Raw genomic sequence first — 25,842 nt, 5'->3', positions numbered from 1 at the left:
CAGGATTGCTGCTCAACAGTGCCAGAGATTATGAACAACTGGCATGTTTAAGCTCCTTCCAGTGGCGTATCTAGAACGAAGCACTGGGAAAGAAGACATTTGGCCTAAATCTGCCTTCAGGACACAATGAACTTACTGCATCTAAGACACATGTTTCAGGCAATGTGGTGCTTTTCTCATACGAGCCTGCTTTTATACTTGAACTTCATCAAACACTCCAGGCACCAAGGCAGCCTGTATTCTGACAGCCCTCCTGTGGTACAGTCTTTGCTTGCTCCCTTGCCTGCTTGCTTGTTTTGAAGTAGCCCTAGTCCTTTAGTGAATTCCTTCATTCATGCTTCCAGATATGCAAAGAATTTTGCATTTCAGTGTTAACATTGCCAGAACATATCTTGTCACTCTCAAGAGAGTCTAGGGCCTCTGGACTACTATAGGTATGAACACAGAAGTAAAAAGCTTGGCAATTTTGAAATTTTATTATTTCAGCTGCATTAATTTCACAACAATTACAACAGCAAGGGAGCAAAACTGGCTGTGTACCCACACTGAAACAGTGAATGACACACAAACTAATTCAGGTGTAAAGTTATCTCATCTGGGTTAAGAGCAAAACTGCCTGAAGTGGGAGAGTTACTCTGGATACAAACTTTCTACTCAAAGTAGGAACTTACTAGAAGACAGTTGTTCTACTCCCTGGCTGGGCTGTTTTGAAATAAAAAGGAAAATGTAATAAATACATATATTTATTTCATTCAGTTAAAGACAGAGGCTCAAAATAGACTATAAATAGGGCATCTTCGTGTCCATGCTGAATTTCCCTGCAAGTAAATATACACAGGGCCAAAAGGAAATCCAATGAATGTTCATCTCTTGTATCTGCATCCTTTTTGAAATCACACAATATCTCAATTTAATTTTTAATTATTATTGCACAAGATCTACACAAAACCTACAAACACTATCAAACACACAATACATTTAAGAGAAAAAAAAATAATGCATTTGTTCCTTTAGACATATTGTCCTTGACTGCCATCTCTAAGTGTGGGCAATGGTCAGACAGAAGTGTATTTTTGTTTTCCATCTATCTTAGTAAGTCCCTTTCTATCAAATGCCTCCTATTAATCCAAGGTGTGAGTGCTAGGCATAATTTGGTCCTTCGAACTTTTGACAATTCTTTAGTCAGAATCCACATGAAAAGATGTCATTACAAGGCAGTGTAATAGCCCTGGTAGCACTGCACATCAATGCTGCCATCATTTCCAATCAGGAAAACCCCATTACCAGCTTAGAACTTCGCCAAACTTTGATTGCAAGGACATTTTTTTTTGTTCTATGTCTGTCCCAGGTGGAATTTTGTGGGGACATGGCTAAAGACTTTTTGGGAAAATTAGACTAGGAACACATATTTTTTGCCCACAAATCTGGAAAAGATTACTGGATGCGAATGGCTTAGAAGACAGAGTAGAATAAGAAAATATAGGTGGTACTGAAAGTGTTAATAAGCCTAGGACAACGTGGAGAAGGAAGTTTTGTCAGGGAACCAGGAAAAGCAGAAATAAGAGGCTGAGACATACACATGGAAGATTGGAATGAATTACTTCCACGTGTTGCCTGCTTTATGGTAGTGCCATGGACTGCAAGAGGCAATACAGGATCCAGTTCATCTAACCCACTGCCAGTCCTTGTGCTTCTATCTGGCTCTCAAGTAATGTGAGCTGTCACACCATCTCAGCCAGGGATCTGCCATTTTAACCCAGACCACTGGTCTTTTAGGTAGAGCTGTTACCAATTTTACTCTGCTGTAGCTTCCTATGTCTCTGAAGACTCTGCTGGCAAACCCCACCATGTACAGTCTTTACACTGGCGCCTGTTTTGGGGAATTTCCAGAACTATCACAGTGTAGCTAACATTGCTGTTTCCACAAAGGTTTGGAACCACTGACACCCTTAGGATTTACTTTGATCTTCCTTTGGTTTCCCACAAGTGCTACCCTTGCCTTTCATCCTTTCATTTAGACACATGCACTGCCTGGTGTGCCCCACAGAGCTGCTACAACCCAACATCACAGTATTCTACTGCCTCTTCCCTGACTTCTCCTTTCCTTGCAACAAGAACATAACCAGCGACAACATCAACATCTAAGAGTTCCCCTAGTGCCTGGTTCCATTTCCTCTGAAACATCCCAAATGCCAGGCTAATTCCAAAGACATTCTTATTTAGTGATATCTTCTGGCAGATACAAAAAGTTCTAGGTGCAGCCCAACTATCTCTGTGCGAGAATCGTGTTTCTGAACTTACAAGAGAAAAAAACAAACAAAACGAAACAAACAAACAAAAAAAACCCCAACACATCTCCCTTTCAACCTGGACTGCTCAGTAGGTATATTTTTCATGAGTACTGACAGTCACTCTTTGTTCACTACTTGCTCAGTGTTAACTGGGTATTGAAAGATGCAGGTCTTCTATGGTTTTCTGTTTTCTTACAGGTACTACTAAAACAAGTTGCTCATTTAGTTATCCTAGTAGCTAATCTAATGATTTGAACTTTATGTGGGAAAAGCTGCCCTCACTGTTTTCCTCTATGTTTTAAAAAATAGATAAATTCCACAGATATACAAACATGCAACAGTTCCACTTTATGAATTACATTTTTCACAAACCATCATATTCCTACTGGGAGACCTGTCAGTTTCCATAGGCAGAGATACCCAAAGACTTTCAGTTCAGGATTCTCATTTGCTTCCTGGCTTTGATTAAAGGAAAACTAGAACACTCTCTCTCTGCTGTTTTATTCTGTGATTAGGACATTTGTCAAATATATTTTTCAACTGATGAACTGGAATGATCATTATTGCTGACCACTGTATATTATACGCATTTTTGCTTTTTTGGTCCAGTTAAATATTTTCTCTTTTCCACATCTCATTTGTAAATATACTACACTCACATTGTGCAGGCTCAGTTGCAGAATGTTCTGTATCTGGAAATAAAACCTCGTGTGTGAGGCTTTGGTGTCCTAATTCTACTGTTTTGTTACACTCTTTGCTATCACCCTCCTTATCACTGCTATCATATTTATTTCATCACTTAAAAATATTGCACACTTGCTAAAGTAAATTGTTTACTCAAAAAGATATTGATAAGCAATTTTACAAAGTGCCAACAACATTCAAGCCCTATGCATTCAGATTTGATCACATGCTACTTTTCCCCAGAGTACATATATCTTTCTGCACACTCAAAAACCTATTACCTTACCTCAGTAAATTCCTTGGATACCTGTTCCCATTTCTCAGATGTAAATAACCACTGGGCAGACACTGCCTATAGGTCCCTGTATGTTTAAATCATTAAATTCAGCACTTCACTCACTGCCAGAAAACCACTTACAACTGGTTGAGTCAGGCATTGCTGCATCCCCTCTCATATGGAGTTGTGCACATTCTTTTCCACAACAGGCACTCTATTCTTATACATGAATATTTAATTTATACATGGATATAACATATATAAAAAATAATTTATATGTTGTATAGAATTCAAGTTTTTATAGGAATTGTGTTGGTTTCAGTAATAATCTCTCCAAAAATCTCAGGCAGTTTATTTTCAGCTGAAAAAATCTTTACCGTCCTTCACCTAAACCAGCAAAAGCATAATTCCAAGCTAATTAAAAGTCAGCTACATGCTGGCATGAACAATGATGGTTATCACTTTTGCCTGCATGCTGAACATAAATGCAACACATCCCCATTTGTTAACTCCATCTCAGCTTTGTATTTGCCCATACACATTGCAATTCCCTCCTACCAGAAGATTTTCTTCAGGCCCATGGACCATTTGATGCTATTGTGCACTGGTAGGACCAGCTCAGTCCAAGTGTTCCGCTTCAGTGGGGGACAGATGTGATGTTTTACTCCTACATCAAATAATTTGGCTGTCAAGGCATACAAAATTAATTCTAAGTGCAGGGGAAAAAATATACTCTCTGAAGTGGAAAAGCTTGCCAAAGGGAAAAGTAGCATTAATAAGGAACTTGCACTGCTCATTTACTGCATGCAACTTTTCAATTTGCTTCTCAAAGTTCTGTAACAGCATGTCCAGAGAGAACCGAAAAGGCAGCTGGATGAAACTGTCAGAAACAATAACCCAATAAAAAAGGTTCTTACCATTTGTCAGTGATGAGCACTAATGCAGTCCTTCCCTACCCCCGCAAAATCTGTGGGAATGTCCTAAATCAGATTCTCTCTATCAGCAATTTCCAGAGTTCTCTAACTCATGTGTACCCAAAACAACAAAGACCTCTTCCAACAGCAACATCAAGGAAAACAGCAGCTTCCCAAGAGGACAATCATCACCAGCACTTCTCTGTACATCTCATGATTGGAGTTTGGGCTTGAAGTGTATAGTTAGGAGCATGGTTTCCTCAGAATCTTCTGTTCTATCTCTGAAGCTATACCCAGAAAGTTTACTATGTTTGATCTTCCTGGAGTTATTGGCATAAAACCAGGAGAAAGCAGAGAAAGCATAAATGAAAATTACAGGACTATTATATAAGCAAGTGTGGAATTTGGAGCTCATTGGGCTGACAATTTTGACTCTCATTACAATTGTGAAGAAAAAAACGGAATAATTTCACACACATGAAAACCATCACAAATTTCTTTAAGAAAATTAACATTTATATCTCAGCCATATATATACACACATATATATATATATATATATATAAATAATTAGAAAACTCTGTAGTATGCCAGATGGACATTTGAATACACAGGTGGCAGGAACACCAAATCCTGAAAAGGAAAGGCAAAGGCTTAAGCAGCAGGGGAAAAACCACATTTAAATTCTTGTCTCTGACAGTGAAGCTCAGATTTAACTGAGGTTATGGGAACTGAATAAAGGGGAAGAATTTTTGGAACAGTAAAAACATGGAAATTAGTGTATCATGAAAAGAAGAGTGAGAGAAAGAAAGAAAATATGGCAGTGTAGAGTATTTCTCCTCCCAAGATTAAGTACAGGCAGATAGGCTACAATGGGATAATGCCAAAATTATAAATAAGAATATAAAAACTAAAGGAGAGACACAGCCAGGTAAAATTATTCAAGGAAAGAAAAAAAAGCTTTATTAAATGAAACACGACTGATTACAGCTTATAGTTTGGGCAACATTTCTTTATTCCACACGCACCGGTTGCACTTCACCTGGGTATGCTCGTCGTTTTGTGTGTATCTCCAACCTTCTATTTTGAATATTTTTACCATTAATTTGACCTGTAAGATTATGCAGAGGATGGCTTAAAAAGCAAAGAGAAAGGATTTTTCCACTTTGATGGGAAGCAAAATAGATACAGAAATTATGCAGCCAACACATGCATACAAAACAGTGAAAAAAAACCCCAAATCATGAACAGGCTTTTGCTAAATGCAGCTGTTAAACATATTTTCATTCACTTAACTATAAGGTTTTTGTCGACAGCATTAAAATTATTCAGGAATGGCTTTATTTAGGAATGAAAATTATATCCACAGGTCGAATATTTATTATTTAGATCTTATTTGGAACAGTATGTTATCAACCTCTTGGGAAACAGAATAACTAGTCAAGTTGACATCAAATTCATTTCCTAAAATATTAAGAAGCAGGTAACAAATAAGCCTTTTACTTGCCTTTTTTGAGAGGGAAAAAAATAATAAACATCTCACTTGTTAACAGATGCACCTGAAAATGGCCTGAAACTAGGCAGCTTTATGCTTCAAAGTTATTCACACTTCACAAATAAAATTTCACCTCACCAAGGAGTAAGGAGAGAAACAAAAATTCTACTATGTTATAGACTTTTATATCAAGATATTTACTGCCATTCTATCACTGTCAAATCTGATTATAAACCCAGGATCAGCAAACAGGAGATTAAAGGCTCATCTGAGAAGATGGAACAAATTAAATTGATGAAAACTGTCCAGACTGTGTCAGTTTCACAGGAACCACCATCCAGATGGAGGGACTATCAGAATATTGAAATTACAGATACGAGTACTCTCATTCTCTCTCTGCCTTTGAAATGTAAATGAAAACTGCTAGAATTGTTGAATAGAAAGTGCTCATTTTATATATATACCTACATAGATATAGATATATATAAGATACATATCTAGTGTAAGTCTCCTCACATTAACCAGCTTTGTGGAGCACAGGATCAGCATTATATTAAATGGAGATCCTTGCTGATCCTTGGGCTTTCTCTGCTCTTATTGAAGAATTTTTTCTCTATAGGCATTATAGGCATTCAATTTCTGTTCCGCAAGAAAAGGAAATACTTATTGCTGTGTGGTCTGGCACACAGGTACTTAAGTTGCTCCATGAGCACTAAGGTCATTTGAGTGTTTGTCTAACTGAAGCTGCTTTTGAGAAGCCATAGACCAAAGGAAAGAACTGGCCAGATACAAAAGACTAGAAGTAAAAGTTTATGTATATAATCTCTATTGGATGGATGGCTGAAGGGTTAAAGAGAAAGATTTTATTACTCAACAAGAAAAAGGAGTGTGTGCCATTCTGTCAACCATCCAACTAAAACAAAATAAGTGACAGTCCACTCTTCTGGATGCTACAATGAGATTTGCATTTCCCAATTACTTTTTACTGATACTACAGTCAGCACCCAACTATGTTGTGAATATGCAAGATAAAAACGGATATCCTTCAACTACCTGATGCTCTCTGAGACCATGGTATTTCTGAGCAGGTATAAATCTATTACAGAACATAAAGTTGTCTCAGCCCCTATAAGCAAACAAAGTGATACATTTGAAGTCTCCCCTTCCAAGAATGACGCCTCAGAGAGAAGGCAGACACTCACACAGAGGTACTCCATACAGTGCCTAATTCTAATTTGGGGGTACGTGGGCCCAAGTACGTGCCTGTTCCTTCATGCACAAGAGCAGGTGCAAGTACAATCAGGGCACTGTCTCTTACAGCATGCAAGAGTCTCTCCCAGAAATGTGTTGGGTGTAGGAGTAGTGGATCATCAGGACAGAGCAAGTCTAATTTCATTCTCTGTGAACTGCAAATGCAATTTCTTTTGCTGCATCCTGGGAAAAGTACAGCAGCAAAACTATCCTCCCACAGTGGATTTACTAAAGTGATTTTTTAAAAATGAATGGAAAGAGAGAAAAAGAAACCTTATGCAGAATAAAACTCCATTACTTGTATATATTTTCAATTATACTGTCTAAAATGGAAATTCTACTCTGACATCTTAAAAGAATTTATTATCTTTCAGCTATCAGTAAAGATTAAAAAAATAAAAGTTCCGGGGGGATGGGTAGTGTATCACTACACAGAAAGCTAGAATAATCACTTTCCCTGTCCTTCCCATCCTCCCACATTTTCCTTTATGGGTTATTCTGCTTTTACTGCCTACATTCTTCACCTGAAGTCAAACCCTCTGTTTATGGCATCACAGTGGTTGCTGTGGAGGTTATTACGATGTTCAAAGCCAAAAATGATGAGTTCAAGTCTGGAATGAGCAGTAGTATCTCATGAAATGTTTCTAAAGGAGTAGGAGATATTAAAGAAAAAAAAAAGAAATAAAAACAGAGCACATACATTGAAAACAAATTAATTAACTTCCTACATGACTGTTTGCCATCAACTCTAATTATCACAACTGTTTTCAGATATACTACTCCAATAGTGATAGAGACTAAGTGCTAAACTATACATATGGAAACAAGCACACAACAGGAACAGGCAGCGCTAACACAGATGGCAGCAGAGTTCCCAGCCACGCTGCTCAGGAGTGCCTGCTGTGATTGCTGTCATCTTCTGTAGCAAAAACATACAAACGACAAAGTGTGGTAAACACAGACACGCACTGTGCAGCGCTGCTCTGACAATGAAAGCTCTTCATGGCACCCTTCATACCCTACATTTCTCTGTGCCAGCTTCAAGTCTCCGTAAGTTATGACCAGAGAACACACATTCCTGAAAAAGCTATTAGTTCATTGCAATTCCTTCTACTGTATGGATTGGCTTCACACACCCTTTCTCAAACACAGACACGTTTTAAAAAACAACTGTTGAAGTATGAATGCTAACTCTCAAGAAACACGTAAAATATTAGAAATGGGAGAAATCCATCTTGGGATTTGCATCACAAATTCAGCCACTGCCCAATTTTCACAACTTTGATAGCAGATAGAGTTCTTATTTTTTCCCTACATTAGGAAAATCATAAATTACTTCTATTTACTGAACTAGTTGCTCAACCATCTTTTGCCCCTAGCTTTGACACCTGAAGCATTACCAGGAGTGTAGGCTTCAAGGAAAACCATTGATCAAAGATTTCTGAATCATATCTGCTTACCCATCTACTTGTTAAAAACAAAACCCGCGAAAAGCAGTGGGACGAAGATAAAATCAGATGTCAGATTTAAAGAAAACAAAACAACAAACAAATACTTGAGGACAAGACAAGGAAGAGAAAAAATCCCAAGGTCTTATTAAAATATTATTAAATAAGAAAGTGAGTCTCTAAACAATTTTTTAACATGAGTGCCTTGAGACTGCCGGTAGACCAATGTATCCTATTACATGACTGCAGAAGCATTAACAAATTAATTATACCAAATAGCTGAATTAATTAGGATATGTGAGACAATGGCAGTTAATACCAAAAGTTATAATGTGCTTTGTAAAGAAAAACAGTACTCTTTTATATCAGGAAAATATATTACCAGCAAGGTTGTACTACTGCATGCAGGCTATGTTGCATGGAACTTTCTTACATAGGAATATTGTTGGAAAATAGTAAAAATCACTTGTAGGCTTGTACAGAAGAAGATACCAGGACATAAAGATGCAGTGGAGCTGCAGGTTCTTTGTCAGATTGCTTAAGCCAGACACAGGGGACACCCAGAGAAACCCACCCACCCTGTGGGCAGGGTGTCAAGCGGAACATCAGAACCAGCAGCCACACTACTGCTCCAAAGCTGGGAACCTGTGGGGGGCCAAAAAAAAACCCAAATCAAAACAAACAAACCCAAAGAGAACAAAACAAACACACACACCCCCCCCCACAGATCACCAAAAACAGTAAAGCATTGTCTTTCAGACTCTTTCCATAATGACCAGAGACTTCTGTGCTATAACGGCACTGGAATATTTCAGTTCCTCAGGTTGCCAAGACCCTTCTTGTCACAAAATCTTACCTGCACTTCTGATTTAGGCAGATAGTTGAATGGCCAGATAGCTGGCCTACTCTTCTGTATTTCTCAAAAAGTTAACTAAGTTCCTAGGTGAACTCAGATAGGGGGTTGCAAGCCTAGGAATAGTTATAATTCTTTTTATTCAAAGCACTATGGATATTAGCAAATTATTAGCTTTCCATGGTATCTTTTCTGGAACATCCTAAAATAAGGCAGCTTGCATTATGTTTTGCAAGTGGTACTTCAGATCATCAGTGGAATCGATTTAGCACCTCTTACACCTGGGCTTATTTCTAGGAAGATGGCCATTACCTAGAACTCACACTTTTCTAAAGTTATCAGGGTCTCTTTGGCATTTTGATGTGAAAAAGTAACCAGTTGCCAGATTTTGTGCATGCCTTCGTTGGATGTTTTCAAGACTGGATTGAAGAAAGCCCTGAGCAACCTGGTCTGATCTCACAGCTGACACAGAGCAGGAAACTGGACTAGAGATCTTCCTTAGGATCCTTCCAACCTGAATCATTCTGCATATTCCTCAGGTTTCCACTGGATATGCTGAATACAATCAGAATTTAATGGATCTAAATATTTTAACTAGATCTTAAAAAAACCCAAAACAAACAAACCCCCACACCAAAGTCATAATACGATTGTCTAAATATATCAATAAATAATTTTGCCACTTTCCTTTTATGCTGAGAAAATCATAAAATGGAGTTTGAGTTTGCAGAATACAAAAGCCTTGGGCTAAAAATGTCCATCTGCCATCAAACTGGCACTGTGTTGGTGCAGGAATAAGTGGGAAAATAAGCTAGTCAAGGATGTAGCTACAGCTTAACCCTCCCTGCAATGAAACAACTGCTCAATGCTGCTAAGAACTCTGAAAAACTCAGGTGTTACTTAATCATCTCTTCTGTGAGATCATTTGTGTGCTCGCTCCCTGGAACAAGTGCCAAAACAGAAGAATTCAGAAAGCCTGAAAAATCAGCTCACTGATCTGGTGCATATAGCAAGCAGCTACAGCCCATGAGATCAAACCCTTCCAAGATCAGAATCTCACTCCAGTCACTACCGTTTCTGTAAGGTGATCTTTTTCCCTCCTTTACATTTGCAACATAGTCCTCTCCCAAAAATTAAAGTAATTGAGCTAGGACTAGCTTTTCAGCCTGGACATTAAGAAAACAAACACTACAACCACAAACAAAAACCCCAACAATATATGCTGCTGTTCTAATCAGATTATTACCGCTTCTCAGTGAAAAATAACAAGACATCCTCCACAACTGCACAATGAATAAAAGCAGTGGTAAATTCTTTCTTGCTTCATTGGAACTTGCCTTTGTAGGCCACATGCTCAAAGCAATTTAGGCTGCACCCAGCAGTACCATTAACACAAACAACTGACCATCCCTCAGGCTACTTCAGCGTTAACTGAAATCAATACCTGGACTGGGAGCAGTCCTGCCCTAGAGAATCTACAGAATTCCAACGTCATCAGGACTGGAAAAGACCGTGTTTCCCTAAAACATATATTGTGTTCTATAGAAAACCACTTTCCTTTGGTTTTTAAATGGATTTACATGCTTGAATATCTCTTGGAATTCCAAGTAGCTAGAAAGCCAAAAATTCACACCTCTAAGTTAAAAATTGAATATTGTGTTCCCGTTCCCGCTAATTCGGGTTTGAACATTACAAGCCACTCATTAATGACGTCAGGACTTGATTATGAAGATGTCTTATATTTTAAAATGATGCAGAAGTCTTGAAACATTCTGCCCATCCCAGAATACAGCATCTCATCTGTTCTGCAGTCCTGCTGATATGAATGTTTTGCAGGGGTCCCTTGATCTCTCTGTGTACAGCTTCTCCTTACAGAACCTCCTCTCACTTACCTCCTAAAAAATTTTACTCACACCCACTTCTTGTCTAGCAGCAACCATGACGTCCCACATGAAACCACAGCGCCTATCAGCCGAAGAGATGAAACTGATGAGGACATCTGGTTACACTACACAAATTTACTCAACCCAACTTCTGGAGAAGGAGTATCTCTTCTCAACCTCCCATTCCTCCCCCTCACTACAAATGCCAGCAGTTAAGACAGCTCTGTAGTTTCAGAGCTTCAGAGTGATAAGCATTGAACAAAACACTGGAATGGTTTGTACAGCAAAGCGCAATGCAGTCATTGACTATAACAACTCTTTTTTCTTCCTTTTTTTCCACAGGCTCTTGGGTTCATTATCACAAACTACCAATTCTACTTTAATCTGCCTTCAGGAGAAAGTTCTACCCACTAATTCCTACTCCTCGTTTCTCCTTTTTGATGCTTTCCACAGGAATGTGGCATCAACACCTCAATGAAAATTGGTCATAAAGAGCACACAAAAAATATTCTTAGACATTACAGTGCACAAGACAAGATCACAAGGCCATCTTAAAAAGAACACATTTTACACAGTACTTTGGGCTTATTTATTAAGTAGATCCTTCAGTATTTGCCTTCCAAATGCAACAAAGTTTTTTTCATGGAATTAAGCAAAATACTCTCAATGATACTTACTACTACATAATTAAGGCAAATGCTATTTAATGAGTCAAGGAACTGCCAGTTAATCCCTTTTTAATAAAAGGGCATTTATTTTCAAAATGCTGCTTAAATAGCAACCAGAGTGCTATCTCCAAGCCCACTCACAAGGCAAGAGGTATAAATTTGCGTTTGCTGGCACAGCCTCCCTGCCCTGTAGCCCATGGTGCTTCCTTTGCACCATGTCACTTCTCTAAATTATTCAAAGAATGCCATTATAGTTTTGATTCACTTGCTATTTAATGCTTCAATATTTTAATCAGCACCAATTTAAAATCCATCAACAAAACAGAATATGTCAAAGTGAATGTACAATAACAATATTCCTTGTTCAACTGTTACAGGAAATATTACAGCCCCTACACAGTGTCATATGCATGAAGACAGAAAATGAAAATGCTACCTTACAGTTTCATGAGAAAACAAGTTGAACCCTTAGAAGATAAAGACATTCCAGGTCTGGGGATGGCTTATGCTTCTACTGCTCAGAACAGCACTGGGAATAGCCCAAATTCATATGGGAAAGCTGTCAGGAGTTGCCACAGTTCCAATCAATTATTAAGGCAACATGACAAAACAAATTCAGTGCATAAACAGGCATTCCAACTGTAGTTAATGGTCAAGATGATTCATTGTTTTAACATGGCAAGGCTAAATGGAAAGACAAAGGCAGAGATGTTAAATTGAATATTAGGACTGGAAACTTCCAGAGGCAAGTATTAAATGCCCCTGAGCCAGGGTTATTCAAAATGTAAAATATTTCAGAATGTACTGAAATGAGATAGTTTCTATAGTTCTGTCAGAGTAATCATTTCACCTAGCTTCAGAATTTTCAACAGCAAAAGCCAAATGATCAGGAAAGTCATTCTTTTTTTTTCCCTTTAAGATCACACCTTGTACTTCCCAGCAAGGTGACTTATGACTCTGTCTGATTAAAACTACCCACATATTCTGTAAAAAGAAAAAAAAGAAGTCAGAAAAGTATATCTGGGTATGAAATGGAAGGGAAGTCTTTGGTTTCCTAACTACATTTCTGTGCCAAAATTAGATCTAAATAAATATCATAAAACTGTATTTGGAGTGTGCTTCTAAGATCTAGTGGGTGGGTTTGTCATTATATCATAAATTCAAATTTAGAATAATCCATGGATTTTTAGCTCTGATTACTTCTCTCTAATTGTGGAAGTTATAATTCTAGGTTTTATCAGTTTCATAAATATCCTCATCTATGAATGAGGCATCCACTAGTTGTATTACCTTTTTTACAATGAATTAATTTGAAAAACAAAGCAAAAGAAACAAATAAACAATTTTTTTACAAACAAACAAACAGAAACAACCACAGAAAGAGGTAACAGCTAGCACTTACATCAAAGGACAAAGGGAAAGGCTAATCAAGTTAAAATATGTTTGGCAAACCAACCTCTCTTGTTCTCCAGGCCAAAAGCCTTACCCATCCAATTGTTTGGAAAGCCATGCCTTCAGAGCAAGGTCTGCATTACACAGTACACTCCCTTACTAACAAGACTCCAAAAGTGGCTGAAGCATCAAAGTGTCAGTAGATGTAAAAAAAAATAATGTCAATGTTCATACATTCCATACAGGCTACAAAAATATTTCAATATTAAAAGTCTACCTGCAGTTTATTCCAGCTGATCACAGAAAATACGTTTTCTTGCTTCAAGAAGAAAACTTCTATTACTTTATATTAAGCACATACACATATATATAAAAACACCTACATTAATTTCACACATTTACTTTCACAAATACTACAATAAGGCACACGTAAAAAGTGAGGTGAGAGAACTATGCCTCGAGCAAAACAGAAGATTTGGTTATGACTACCTCAATACGACCAACAACGTTATTTCCCAGGAGACAGAGAAGGAAGAAAAGGAAAAACCAACAGAAAATACTGAAGCACATTCTTGAATATTTCAAGAAGAAATGTACAAAGATGAGAATATCTGAAAGTGGAAAGCTCAAGCACAATTTAATTGCCTTACTGTTAACTGTGGAATTAATCCACTACAGGAGCAACCTGGGTGTTTGCACATGGGCATGCAACTAAGCTTACACAAGAGGAAAACAATGAACAGGTTTGGGAGGTTTTTTTCCTTCTCTCTCCATTCTCCCAGCAGTTCAACACAGTTAGAAGAGACCACATCTCTGCAGCAATAATGTGTTGACTTCTACCCTTCCCATACTACAACCTTTCCATCACACCAAGCAAACATGGCAACAACAGCTTTTGTCTTATTCTGTGACAATTCTAGACAGGTAAAGACTAAAATTAGTCAGCAGATCCAGGTAAAAAAAAGTCTGTGTTGTTAGAGCTCATATTCCTTTATCCAGCCTACCTGGGTATAGTTCAACATATTGGCATAAAACCAACTGAATTCACTGTGCTGGCTGAAGCACAGAGGACTTGTACTTGCCAGTCTAAATATGGCACATTTTGTGAGCTCTTTTTTAAAAAAAAAGAAAATCAAATAAATTAAAAGTAATTGTTTTCTGTCTAAAACTTCACCTACGTGGATACACACACTCCTATACATACATCCAGCACTATTTACTTGTGCTGTTTTTCCCTGGTAACTGTTTTTACCATAGCTTTAAAAGAGTTATAAAACACTGCTTTCTCTCCAGAAGGTATTTCTGGCGGTACCAAGTAATTTAAAACTTGTTTCCGTTTCATAGCTTTTAGTCACAAACTTTCCACATCTACTCCTCAAGGGAGCAGGTTTTCTCATACAAGTATTTCAAAGTTTTCTTAAGCAGCACACTAAAATATTACTTTGTTTACGTATTTTTCATTATGTTACTTCATAACATCTTCTGCCTAAAGAGAATCTGTAATAGAATTCCAGCTGTTGCTGTCCATTCTCAGTTTTCAAGTTCTTTGGAGATTTTACAGGTAAGGTGCCAATGTTAACCCAACACTAAATCATTCAAAAATAAACTTTTTACAAGACTGTTAGTATTCATCATATCAACAGGATCTCAAACTTTTTGTTGGAATCTTGACAAGACTTCATTTACTGTCTAGATCACAATGGGTGGAAATTCTAGTTCAGCTTTATGATGCTTTACATGGTATGAAACTACAAAACAAGAACCATTACACACGAGATCACAGGGCAATTTTCATATTTGTATTTTAAAATAAGAGAAAAGTATAAAAAAGTCTCCATAATTCCTCATATAAAAGGTGAGAAGAATGTCAAAGCTGGAAAATATTTGTAACTTGACTCAGTTAAATAGCAGGTTTGCTCAGCTGCAACTCAATATGCACCCTGCCAATTTAGACCCTTAAGTGATGCCCAAATAAACATATCTTAATCCTAACATACACAGAAATATTTTGCATGGTCTTCAGATGGTGTCAATCATAACAGTGCTGTTGAGATCCATAGAGCTATGACACTTTTTACCAATGCAGGCTCGTGGATCACTGAAGTGGTTTTGCAGCAAAAACAGAGATTTGAAAGTATTTCATACAGTTCTTTTGTGAACAGTTCCCACCTAACTTTGATAACTGAATGCATGAGGGTCTGAATGAGTCAAACCTGTCAGTCTGTTTGCTTGTTAAAAACTGTTGGCAGTTCACATACTACAATTTTACTTTTAGGTATATCTTACTTGTAACCCCTCTAATGCTTTTGCTGAAACATTTAAGCAAATTCTCTGTTCCTGCATGATGAATTGATCAATACTGCTTACAAAAGCTGAAATTAACTTAAAAGTCCATTGTTGAAAACAGTGTTTCTGTAACTTTGAAAATTTTGCAAGCATACTAAAGTAATACCACTTCTTTGGTTTTCCCCCCAAATACTTCCCTATAGCACACAATCAGTATTAGGGACATGCAAATTACTCTAATTTCATTTTCACCTTACATTTGGAGCTGTTAATTGTTAGTCAATGATCTGGTAACTAAGTCTAGTACACCTTGCAAGGACAATATAATGGAGTGCTTATTTTTAAATTACAGTTGAAATCTAATCAGGATGCAAAGTGTACAGGCTTCAGTGTAATTCAGTGTTCTGTGTTGTTGCAGCAATTACTTAAATGTGAATTTAGTGTCATATGATTCTTTAGAAAACAGTTATAAGAAGCAATCCTGATAGACTGAAGCATACTACACCTTTTTCCTTAAGGTAAATTAGAACCTAGTTATTTTATAACTCCCTAATTTTATGGTAGAGCTATCATGATAATATATTTACCATAGCAGCATATGCAGGGCTATAAACTTTGCCACAACTGCACAGCTGAATCAGTCAAATGTTTTCAGTTTGGCCCGACACCTCACACTACACAGTCTGTTGGTTCAATTCTGGCTCTTCTTAGGTCAGTGGCAAAATTCCCACCAAATTCACTGCATCCAGAATTTTGGTCTATGTGCCTAGCTACTGTATAATATCCACACATAGCAGGTATACAGCTTAAAGGAATCCTATCAACTATTTTTATCATGTGATAAAATGATACTACCCTATTACCAGCATTACACTTAGCATTAATAGGATAAATATTTACAATAATTTTTAAACAATCACTTTTATTGTCTAACTAGATAACACTTTTTTTTCCCCACAGTATTTATTTTAGAGGGTTTTTGACAACCACTGACAAAATCTTTGCTCCGACTTTTAGTCTGCTTCCTCTTTTGGCTTGTGAAAGGGGCACAAAGAAGCAAAATGAAAAAGAAGGTGTTGCTGCAAAAGCACTCTATCTCAGAAATACCCAGGTGACAGTCGGTGGGAGAAATACTGAGCTTCTATTCGTTTCAGACCTGCGTTTGGGTGTATTATTTTCCTTAGCAAGCATCTTCTCCAAATGCCAGCACCTGAGATGCCAGGCTCCCTGTCATCCCAACATCTTTGTCATCAAGAGTACTGCATGAGCTACAGCAATCTGTGGACTTGTAAAGAGCACAAATTACTCCTTCAGCCAAATTAGTTTCTCAGGGAAAGACACAAAGTTACTTTGGGGACGAACATATACAACAACAAACAAACGCAAATTGACGCAGAACTCAAGCACAACTTAAGCTGCTACCTTACCCTTGAAGGATTAGGTCAGAGACTTCTGCAAACACACTTACCCGAACAGTGGATTTAAAACTCAAGGGGGAACACACAGCTAGAACAAACTCTAGAGAGATTTCCAGACATTGCAACCAGATCCACAAACAGTTAGGTTTGTTCCTCAAAGCAGAGAACGGTGACAGCCAAGCGGTACAGTAAGGAAACCGTACATGACAGATTTGGCTCTGGGTAAACCGCATTCAGTGTTTAGCACACAAAGGTCATGAACCTCAACACTTGTTTTCAATAGTTCGTGGAACACCACTCCCTTCTATGTTTTCAAAGTCAGGATCTGATTTTGGGAGAACTGTCTGTGTGCTGCTTAGCCTTGGAAGAGAGCATGTCTCCCCGAACAAGTAAGGGAGGAGGAGACAAGAGCACACAGGGCAAAATTTTCAACAGTGCTTTCCGGGCATTAAGATCATGAAAGCCAAAAGAGACTCTTCCCAGGGTCACTGGCGTTTGCCAGGTTGCAAATGCTTTCTGCAAAAACAATCAAACAAGCCGTTATCAAAGCAAGATGCCAAAACGCGCGCGAACACTGTTCCTCTCCTTTCGCCTCGGCAAATAAAAGACATAAGGCGCAGCTCGGCGGAATTTGGGAGCAAGGAGCTCCTCTCCCTCCGCACCCGCTGGAAGGGAAAGGAGAAAAGGATCCCCCTGCCCCACAGGAGCCGAACGGGTAAAACAAGTCACAGGCAAGTTGGCCTCGAGGCTGCCCCGCGCGGACCTCGGGGCTCCCGTCCCACCTCGGTGGGCGCCCCGCCGAGCCCCGCCGCGGCCGCCCCCTTACCGTGCCGGGGCTGGGGCTTGGCGCCCGGCGGCTTCTCCTTCCTGCCGCCCGCCGCGCTCCGCATCCGCCAGCACGCCGCCCCCCTGCCCAGCGCGCCGGCCATGCCGCGGGCGGCACCGCGATCCCAGCGGGAGAGCGCGGGGGCGGCGGCGGAGCGCGGGTCCCGCTGCCCGGCGGCGGCGGCGGGCGGGAGCAGCGCGGTCCCCGCGGACCCGCCTCCGCCCGGGCCGGCGTCAATCAGCGCGGGCGGGCAGCGCCCAGCCCGGGCAGCGCCGCCCCGCGACCCCCGCCGCGCTCTCCGGGGCGCCGGGAGCAACCCTGGGGACGGCGCCCGGCCCCCCCTGCCCGGCCGGGTCTGCGCCGCCAGCCCCCTGCTCGTACCGGAGGGAGGGAGAGCATCGGAGGCGGCGACGATGGGCTCCTGGGATCAGAAGAATTCCATGCTTGGGAAATGACAGCCCTCAGCACAAACCTCCTTCTGCCCGCCGGCAAGTCCTCCTACAGCACCTTCCCTGAAAAACATGTGTACGTTACCTCCTGCCATCAAAATCATTGGTTGTGCACACTCCTGACTCCATACCGATGAGTAACTCAACCTGAGATTCCCACTTCCCACAAGACCATGTGTGGTGAGACAACAGCCTGCCTCCTTCCCTCTCTCCCTCACCTCCGCGGAGCACCCTCTTCTTCCTCTCTACAGTCCCGGGGACTCGTCCGGCCATCGAGTTCCTCCTCTGGCTTTGGCGAGGGGCCGCCAAAATTTCTGTAGAAGGATTACTGCAGAGCAAGAAACATGACGTGCATAACTTTTGTTTGTAATCTTAGTAATAAATCCACTTGCATATCAAATTATCGTAGTCACTGCAGCAGCCTTGAAAAGTTATTCTATGGTTGAGTTATAATTTTTTGCACACATCTATCTATACGTCATCAGCACTTCCACAAAATGTATCCTTCTTTCTATCTGGACAGTGAAATGCAGAGAAAATGTATGCAAAATTTGCACTGATTGAAAGGGGAGGAGGGGGAGGAAGAAAAATAAACCCTTCTTCATGTGCCACTATGTTCCATCTCTGTTTCCTTGACTTCAAGAAACTTGTGGAGAAAGATAATTAGGATTTGTTATCATAACTTTAAAACTTAATTATTTGGAAACTAACTCAGAACCAGGTTGCGCTTTTTAAATTAATTTTTCATTTTGAAAGACTCTTCAGCTTTGAAACTCAAACAGCCAAGGTGTAAAGGAACCATAGCTGGCCCACGGCAGCACTGTTTTTTCCTCCAGTCAAAAATTATCCTCCTTCTTTTCCATGCCAATCTCCACCAACAGCCCCTGTTAAGCTCTCGTCCATCCCGAGCCCTGAATGCCCCCCCAACCCAGGCGTTCTGCCTCACCTGTGAATTCTGGCTCGTAGAAGTGAGCCAGGAGTGCCAGAAGTCTGCCGAAGCTGTTGGTGTTCGAACACGCTGCATCAGGGGTGTTTTTCATTAGCACTGAGAATGATTCATGCGAACAAGGATCACTGACCTTGACCTCACATGCACAGATGCACCCTGTGGTGATGAATGGAATAGAATAAACAGTTAGATACGACTGCTTATTCCCTTCTGCAGTGTGGTTCTTGCCCAACTCTATTGCTCTAGAATACAAATAATGACTCATTTGCTTACCCTCATAATATCATATTTAGAAACCTGCTATTCATCTCCACTTGAAGGGTCTTGAATAAGTGTACTCCCAAAATGGCTGATTTAAATCACGTATATTTTTATCACTTGACACTGTTTCTGTTGTTATTGATAAAGACTACACATGTGGGTGTGTGGTGTATCATGTCACTGCTGAGGAAGTTTTTTATAGTGAATGGTCTTTTGTTAAATCTACTTTTGTAAGAGTATTTACACAGGGGAGAAGGAAGAAAGAAAAACAAAAAATACATCTGGGGATATATCTCCTTTTGCTAAGAATAAGAAAATCCTACAGCAATTATTTGGAATGCAAATGAAAAGTAGAGTAAAAAAGTGTTTTGTAGAGAGCAATATTTTTAAATGATGTAAAATACGTTGCGTATAAAACAAAGTATTAGTGAGGAGGAAAAGTCTGCAGTAGCTGTATGCAGATTTAATATTCCAGAATAGCCTTAATAAATGGGGGGGGGGGGAAGGAAAAAGAAAAAGAAAAAGAAGACTTTTACCAATCTTACATACTTAATTTGTCATTGTGAAAAGAGGTAACTCTGCAGAAACTTCCACAGCTGAAAAAACATATTTGCAACCCCTCCTTGAAAGATTGATTTTTCTATTGTCAACATTAAATATTTTTTTCTTTTTTTTAAAGAGTAAAGGGACAGAAGTATTCTTAAATATTATTGTTCAGTGTACTACCTGTGATTTGACAGATTATCACACTTCATCATTTGCCAACAAAAGGTAGAATTGATAGTATGAGAAGCCTCTGTTGAAAAGTGCAGATATAATAAAATTATAATACTGAAGAGTTACTTCTGTGTTTCATACTTTCATTTCTTTAGCATGGCATCATAGGTTTCAAGCTAATTTTTGTTTAGTCTTGTTTATGTTTCCTGCTCATTTAGCATTGAAGATGTACAACTGTCTTCATGTATTAACTCAGGGCTGTTTTTTCCACTGGTAAATGAGTATTTGGGTGTCATATCGCTCTGTTTAGCATGTTCTTTGCACATAAGCACAAAACAGACTGGTGGTTTGAATACATGTTCTAAATTTTGCTTTTGCTGAACAGACTTATTCAGACCTTCACAAATAGGAGCACTGCCATACTTGCTTTTTTGCTTAGGCATCTGTTGTTTTACCTAAGAACATTATGGAAGCATTTCCAGTAGTACCAGTTCTCAGTGCTGAAATTATTAAACTTGTTTCCTTCGGAAAGGGAAATACACAGTACATGCTGCCTTGTCAGACTCTCTGAGGATATGACCTCAAATTGGGAAGGCTTCAGCTCAGACCAAGGTACCAATTCACCTCTAATCCAGAAGCCTTGGATTGTTCTGTCCCTTCCCACCTTCCAGTCCAATACTTGGTGTCAACATCCTCATAATTTACCATTGGCATGAATTTTCTCTTAGTGTTATTTTTGTTCTGATGACATCTACTTCTCCTAACGTGGTCAAATAGAGAAAAGCTAATTGAATAGAAAAGCCGTTCACAAAATTACACGGATTCCTTGCAGACAACCACTTCACATTCCATGTGGGAATCTGTGCCCTTCCAGAAGACGCCTCCAGGTTATGAAGCATTACAAGAGATTTTGTACAAACACACAAAAGCTGAATAACAAGCAGCTCCTCTCTGCTTTTTTTGTTTTTTCTTTTTTATTTTTTTACTGCACTAACTTACCTGTCTGCAGCTGCCCTACTCTGCTCTGTGCAGGTGCAAAGCTGCAATAAAGCAGCTGAACTGGCACTCATCCCCCGGCTTGCTCTTTCACAGCAACCTCGGCTGTTTTCATGCATTGTTTTGGGTCAGCCAGTGTAGGTTCCTCTTGTGATTCCTGGTGCTGGAGGAATTGGAAAAAGAGCAGGGTGTCTTTGGTTGGACCTACAACACAAGGCAAGGAGCAGGAGTTAGGCTGTGGTGGCTCTCACCTTGATAATAGCAGTGTTATTTTATAATACCTACCACAATTTTATAATCTTCTGTATAATCTATCTGAGTCTTATTTCTTTCACGTGCCAGGGGCAGCTATGCAAACACAAGTCTAGCAAGGATACTGTGCCTGCACAGAGGGCAGCAGGGATTCAAAACCATAAGACTGCTGCTGGCCAGGGCTGTTTGAGGCAGACTTCAAGGCTAATCTTAAACAAGTTGTGTTCTTGGCTTCTTCTGCTCATAATTATTTCACAAACCTGGGGGTAGGTTTAAAGGGCTAGATCGAGTCATAAAAAAGAATGTGCGATGATGACAGATCTCAGTACCAGAAGTCTGACAAAAAAAGACAGCCACTAAAATCTTACATTGAATGAAGCAGAAAGAGTGACTTTTCCTCATAGCTACAAAGTTTAATTTTTAGGTTACATATGCAAAAATTAAAGTACACTTGAAGTCTCAGAATCTTTCTTTTAAGTTTAATATTGTTTCTCCTACTAGAAACTAGGGGAAAAAATAGAAAACTCTGAAACAATGTCACACTGCAAAGCAACATTTTTGTTCCCTATGCCCTTGCCTGAGCTTCTTTCTGCGCACCTCTGTTCCTTCAGCTATTACTTGTAACACAGAAAAGTTGTTTTCCAGCAAGTAGAAATGAAGGGATACATTTCCAATGGGTAGTACAGAAGATACAAGTCATAAACTGCACCTACGCTTTTCATGCTGCATAGACTTTGATCCAGTTGACCGCAAAAAGCAATCAAGGGTCTGCCCAAAGAATTGGGGATGTTGGAAAGATGCACCAGGTGGATAAATATGGAAATTCAGAAAGCCCATAGGATACAGCCTTGACCTTAGAGCATTTAAGCTACTATTCTAGAAGCTCAAATTTTAAATGATCCTATTACATATTGACCATCCTGCCAAAAGTCTGTTTTTGTCAAACTTTTACTCAAATCTGATCAGAGGGAGTTACTTGAATCACAGTCCTGTCTCTGAAATGTTGTTGCGGGACAGACTTGTCTGCATGTTTTTGTCTTTTCATCCAATATACAGAAAAACTACAAGGTTTGTATCTCAAATTCATTTATCCCAGTATTAATGCAAAAGATATTTCAATATTTCACTATGTAACTTAAAGCAGGTTGGGGAAACTGCATATACAAATACATCACTAATACAATGAGCAAACATTTAGAGAGCTAAAAGTATGTATTTCCAAGTACCACAACTTAGTAGCTCACAAATAAACAGGGAGGTTTCTGAATGAAATAATAATTGTAAAAGTATAAAGTATAAAATACAAAGTATAAAGAAAAACTTAATATTTACCCCTCTTTCAGGTCAGCCATGTCTCAGTGGCTGAAGAATAAAGCTTATGTAAAAGAAATTTCTGTTTTCAAAGTTATGGAATTATTGCAGGGGTGCCTCTTGGTCCCTCATGTTAGCTAATTTCATGTTAGAAATGCTACTAAAGAGATGGAGCAAAAGATAGATAAAATTTAGGATGTGCAAGAGGCAGGATCCCAAGAGGATCAAAGCTATGGAATTATTGCAGAGGTGCCTCTTGGCCCCTCACGTTAGCTAATGAAACAGAAATGCTACTAAAGAGCTGGAGCAAAAGACAGATAAAATTTAGGATCTGCAAGAGGCAGGATCCCAAGAGGACACACTGCTCTCAGGTATTTGCTAGTGCTTCTCCTCTGGATACCCTAAGGAATATGATTTTAAATAAATATAAAGCAAAGTTATGCCCAGGGATCTTTGAGAGAAGAATTAGAAGGTCAGTCATAAAAGGCTAAATTCAGCTTTTAATTACCAGAGAATTTAAGAAAGAAATAGCTGTGCTAAGAAAGTGTAAAGAGATCTTCTTTTCTACTTCTTTCCAAAATTAACCTGAATTCAGTTTATATCACTGAATATCACAATAGAATCTGAACTAAGAATTTAGTCCTTACAGTTGTGAGCAGAACTATACATCTCATATCCTAACTAGAATAAAACCTTTGTCCTGCAGTGGGAACCTGCCCTGAAAAAAAAAAAAAAAAAAAAAAAAAAAAGGCAAGCTCTTTTTCACCTGTCTCCTTCTTAAAAGTCCAGTGAGTCAGACACAGCCTTAGTTTCTATTTGCAGCTCTGTAGGAAACTGCAGAAAACCTAATGCCAGGGGCTGCAAGAGGAACATGCTGAACGAAGCATTACCTCTCCTGGCTGTGCATCTCCCTGCCAACAGCCACAATATCTGTAGCGTCCCTCCGGCATATGGCAGGCTGCAGGAGCTTGCAGGAAACCTCATATAGGTTTTATAGTACTAGCAGCTGTGAATAGTTGGTTTGTTCTTTGTTTCTATGAGCATAATTCAGGGTTTCATTCTCTATTCCATGGGAGCTATGCTTGAACACGATGTCTGGGATCGAGCTGTAACTGCAGTAGCCGAAAGTGCATCAGACACAGCCTATACTACACACTGAGTAGCATGTTAATGTAACCAAACTCATACAGTTATGGAGCTCTAATCACCCATTAAATTCACCACAACTGCATTATATGGCTTTTCCCTGGCTTTTAGTCAAAAAGAGTTGTTTTGGGTAAAGAGAACAGACTAAGACAGATCTGCAGCTCTTAAAGACGTGTCTCAAATTTATATAACTCGGTCTGTATTTCCCTCTCTACTTCAATAACCACCAAATTCTTGAAAGAACAACTACATTAATACTTAAAGTGTAAATAGATATCTAACAACTGCTTTAACAAAACATTCTGTGCACTGCTTCTATGCAACATCTAAGAAGAATATTGAATGAAAATAAGGAAATTCCTTTGGAATTAGGTGTACAGGAGATTCCTGATCATTAGCACTGGTTCTTTTTCCTTTGGTTGGCTCCCTGCTTGTCAGCATATAATTTTTTAAATTTGTAGTTGCCTTCATCATTCCTCAAGTTTCTTTGGTGCTTTCATTAGTCCCTAATGGAACCATTTCTGTTCAGAAGCTATTGTCTATTCCTTTTAATTTTGGACTCATACAGTATCCAGGGATCTTTTAGAGCTGAGGGGATGGACACAGCTCTGTCACATTCAGTAGCAAAATTCCAGGACATTGTCAGTGATGGCCTGACCATCCAACAGAACATGTTGACAAATTCCTAGGTTATTGCAATATTACTTCATGACACGTGTCTTACTGCTTCCTTCTTCTTTGATGTGCTATAGAGAGAATTATCACACTACAATACAATATTTAACCTCCTTGAAACCTATTTGCCCTGAATAATAGAATTTTTGCAACTTTGCTCTTTTGGTCTGCAGAAGAAAAGGTTCAGAGGTGGAAGCATTACTTCAGCCTCTCAGGAGACTGACCAATGCGTCCCCTTTCTCTATGAAAGCTTTTTTTCTTCATACGCATACCAGAAAAGCAATCTCATCTTGGAGTCAGAAGCAGATACTGCTAATGTTCATGATTATGATGCATGTCAGGTCATGTGCTGTCTTGTTGATTGGCACATCTCAAGGCTGACAGAGACCAGAACTGTGTGAAATGCAAGATGAGGGCTGTTGCCAGCACTTCTTCCCTGCTGCCTCTGCAGCAATGGGGGCTTTACCACCAGGCACAGTTCTGATGGATACATTTTGGCCTTACTTATTTGATCTTTCAGTCTTGGTCAAAATCAACATTTCCACAGTACTGCACAAATACAGAAAAGGAAAACAGCATGTATGTCCTGTGTAGGAAATGGGGACAAGAGACAAGAAGCAGCTTCTCAGTGCAAAGCTGAGCTGTGTAAGACACTGCTCCCAGGAGCCAGTGCCCTGTTGATGACCATAGGAAAGCAACATTCCTCCCCAGGGTTGCTTTAGCCTGTCACAACCAGACTCTGCCTTTCCTACAGACTAGAGATAAAAATATAATTTAATATTTAACACCTTTTGAGTTCTCAACCCATTTTTTTCTAATTCAGATTTAATAGCCACAGGACTAAGGGGTATGGAAATACATGACGAGTCAGATACACACCATGGAACTATGTGACTTTTAAAAACCAAAAAGCCACAAATAGAGTTGTCAATTAAGATGGATGTCTTCCTATTTATTTCTGTTTAACTACAGCAAAACTAAGAAATGCTATGCACATAACTGTTTCAAATCTGCCTCTCCTATTTTTATCTCATAATTTTCAACAGGAATACATTGTATCTTTCAGGATTTCATAATCCTATATCTCTCAGAGGCATTCCCTATATAGATACAGAGTTATATTCATCATGTGTAACTTACTTGGTTCTTAAATAGCTGGTAGTTCGTCTCCAATTTAGTTACTCTTCTGCTTACATTAATAAACCAAACAAGGATTCCTATAAGTAATCAGAGAGTTTAAACTTGTTAAGACAGTTGTTCTTAACAAGTTTTTTAATCCCATAGGATACCTGTGATATATGTTAGGTATAATGGCAGAAAAGGACATTCTAGGTCAGTCCAGACCTCAAAATACAGGAATAAAAAGCTAGCTCTGCCAAAACCAAATACATAAAGCATAT

General features: G+C 39.2%; 1 protein-coding gene across 2 annotated transcripts in view; it reads right to left on the bottom strand.

The window, feature by feature from the left end:
- ZNF385D (zinc finger protein 385D) overlaps window positions 1-17,823 on the bottom strand; it is a 428,747-nt gene extending 410,924 nt beyond the window's left edge. For both annotated transcript variants that reach the window (XM_032108248.1, XM_032108256.1), the window contains exon 1: window positions 17,687-17,823. In XM_032108248.1, coding sequence (XP_031964139.1) covers window positions 17,687-17,789 — 103 coding nt within the window. In that variant the 5' untranslated portion in view covers window positions 17,790-17,823. The remainder of the gene's footprint in view (window positions 1-17,686) is intronic.
- Window positions 17,824-25,842: the final 8,019 nt, after the last annotated feature.

This window comes from Corvus moneduloides, chromosome 1 (assembly GCF_009650955.1).
Source record: "Corvus moneduloides isolate bCorMon1 chromosome 1, bCorMon1.pri, whole genome shotgun sequence".
NCBI lineage: Eukaryota > Metazoa > Chordata > Aves > Passeriformes > Corvidae > Corvus > Corvus moneduloides.
Note: the sequence above shows the minus strand (reverse complement) of the source record. Positions and strands in the feature narration are given on the sequence as shown.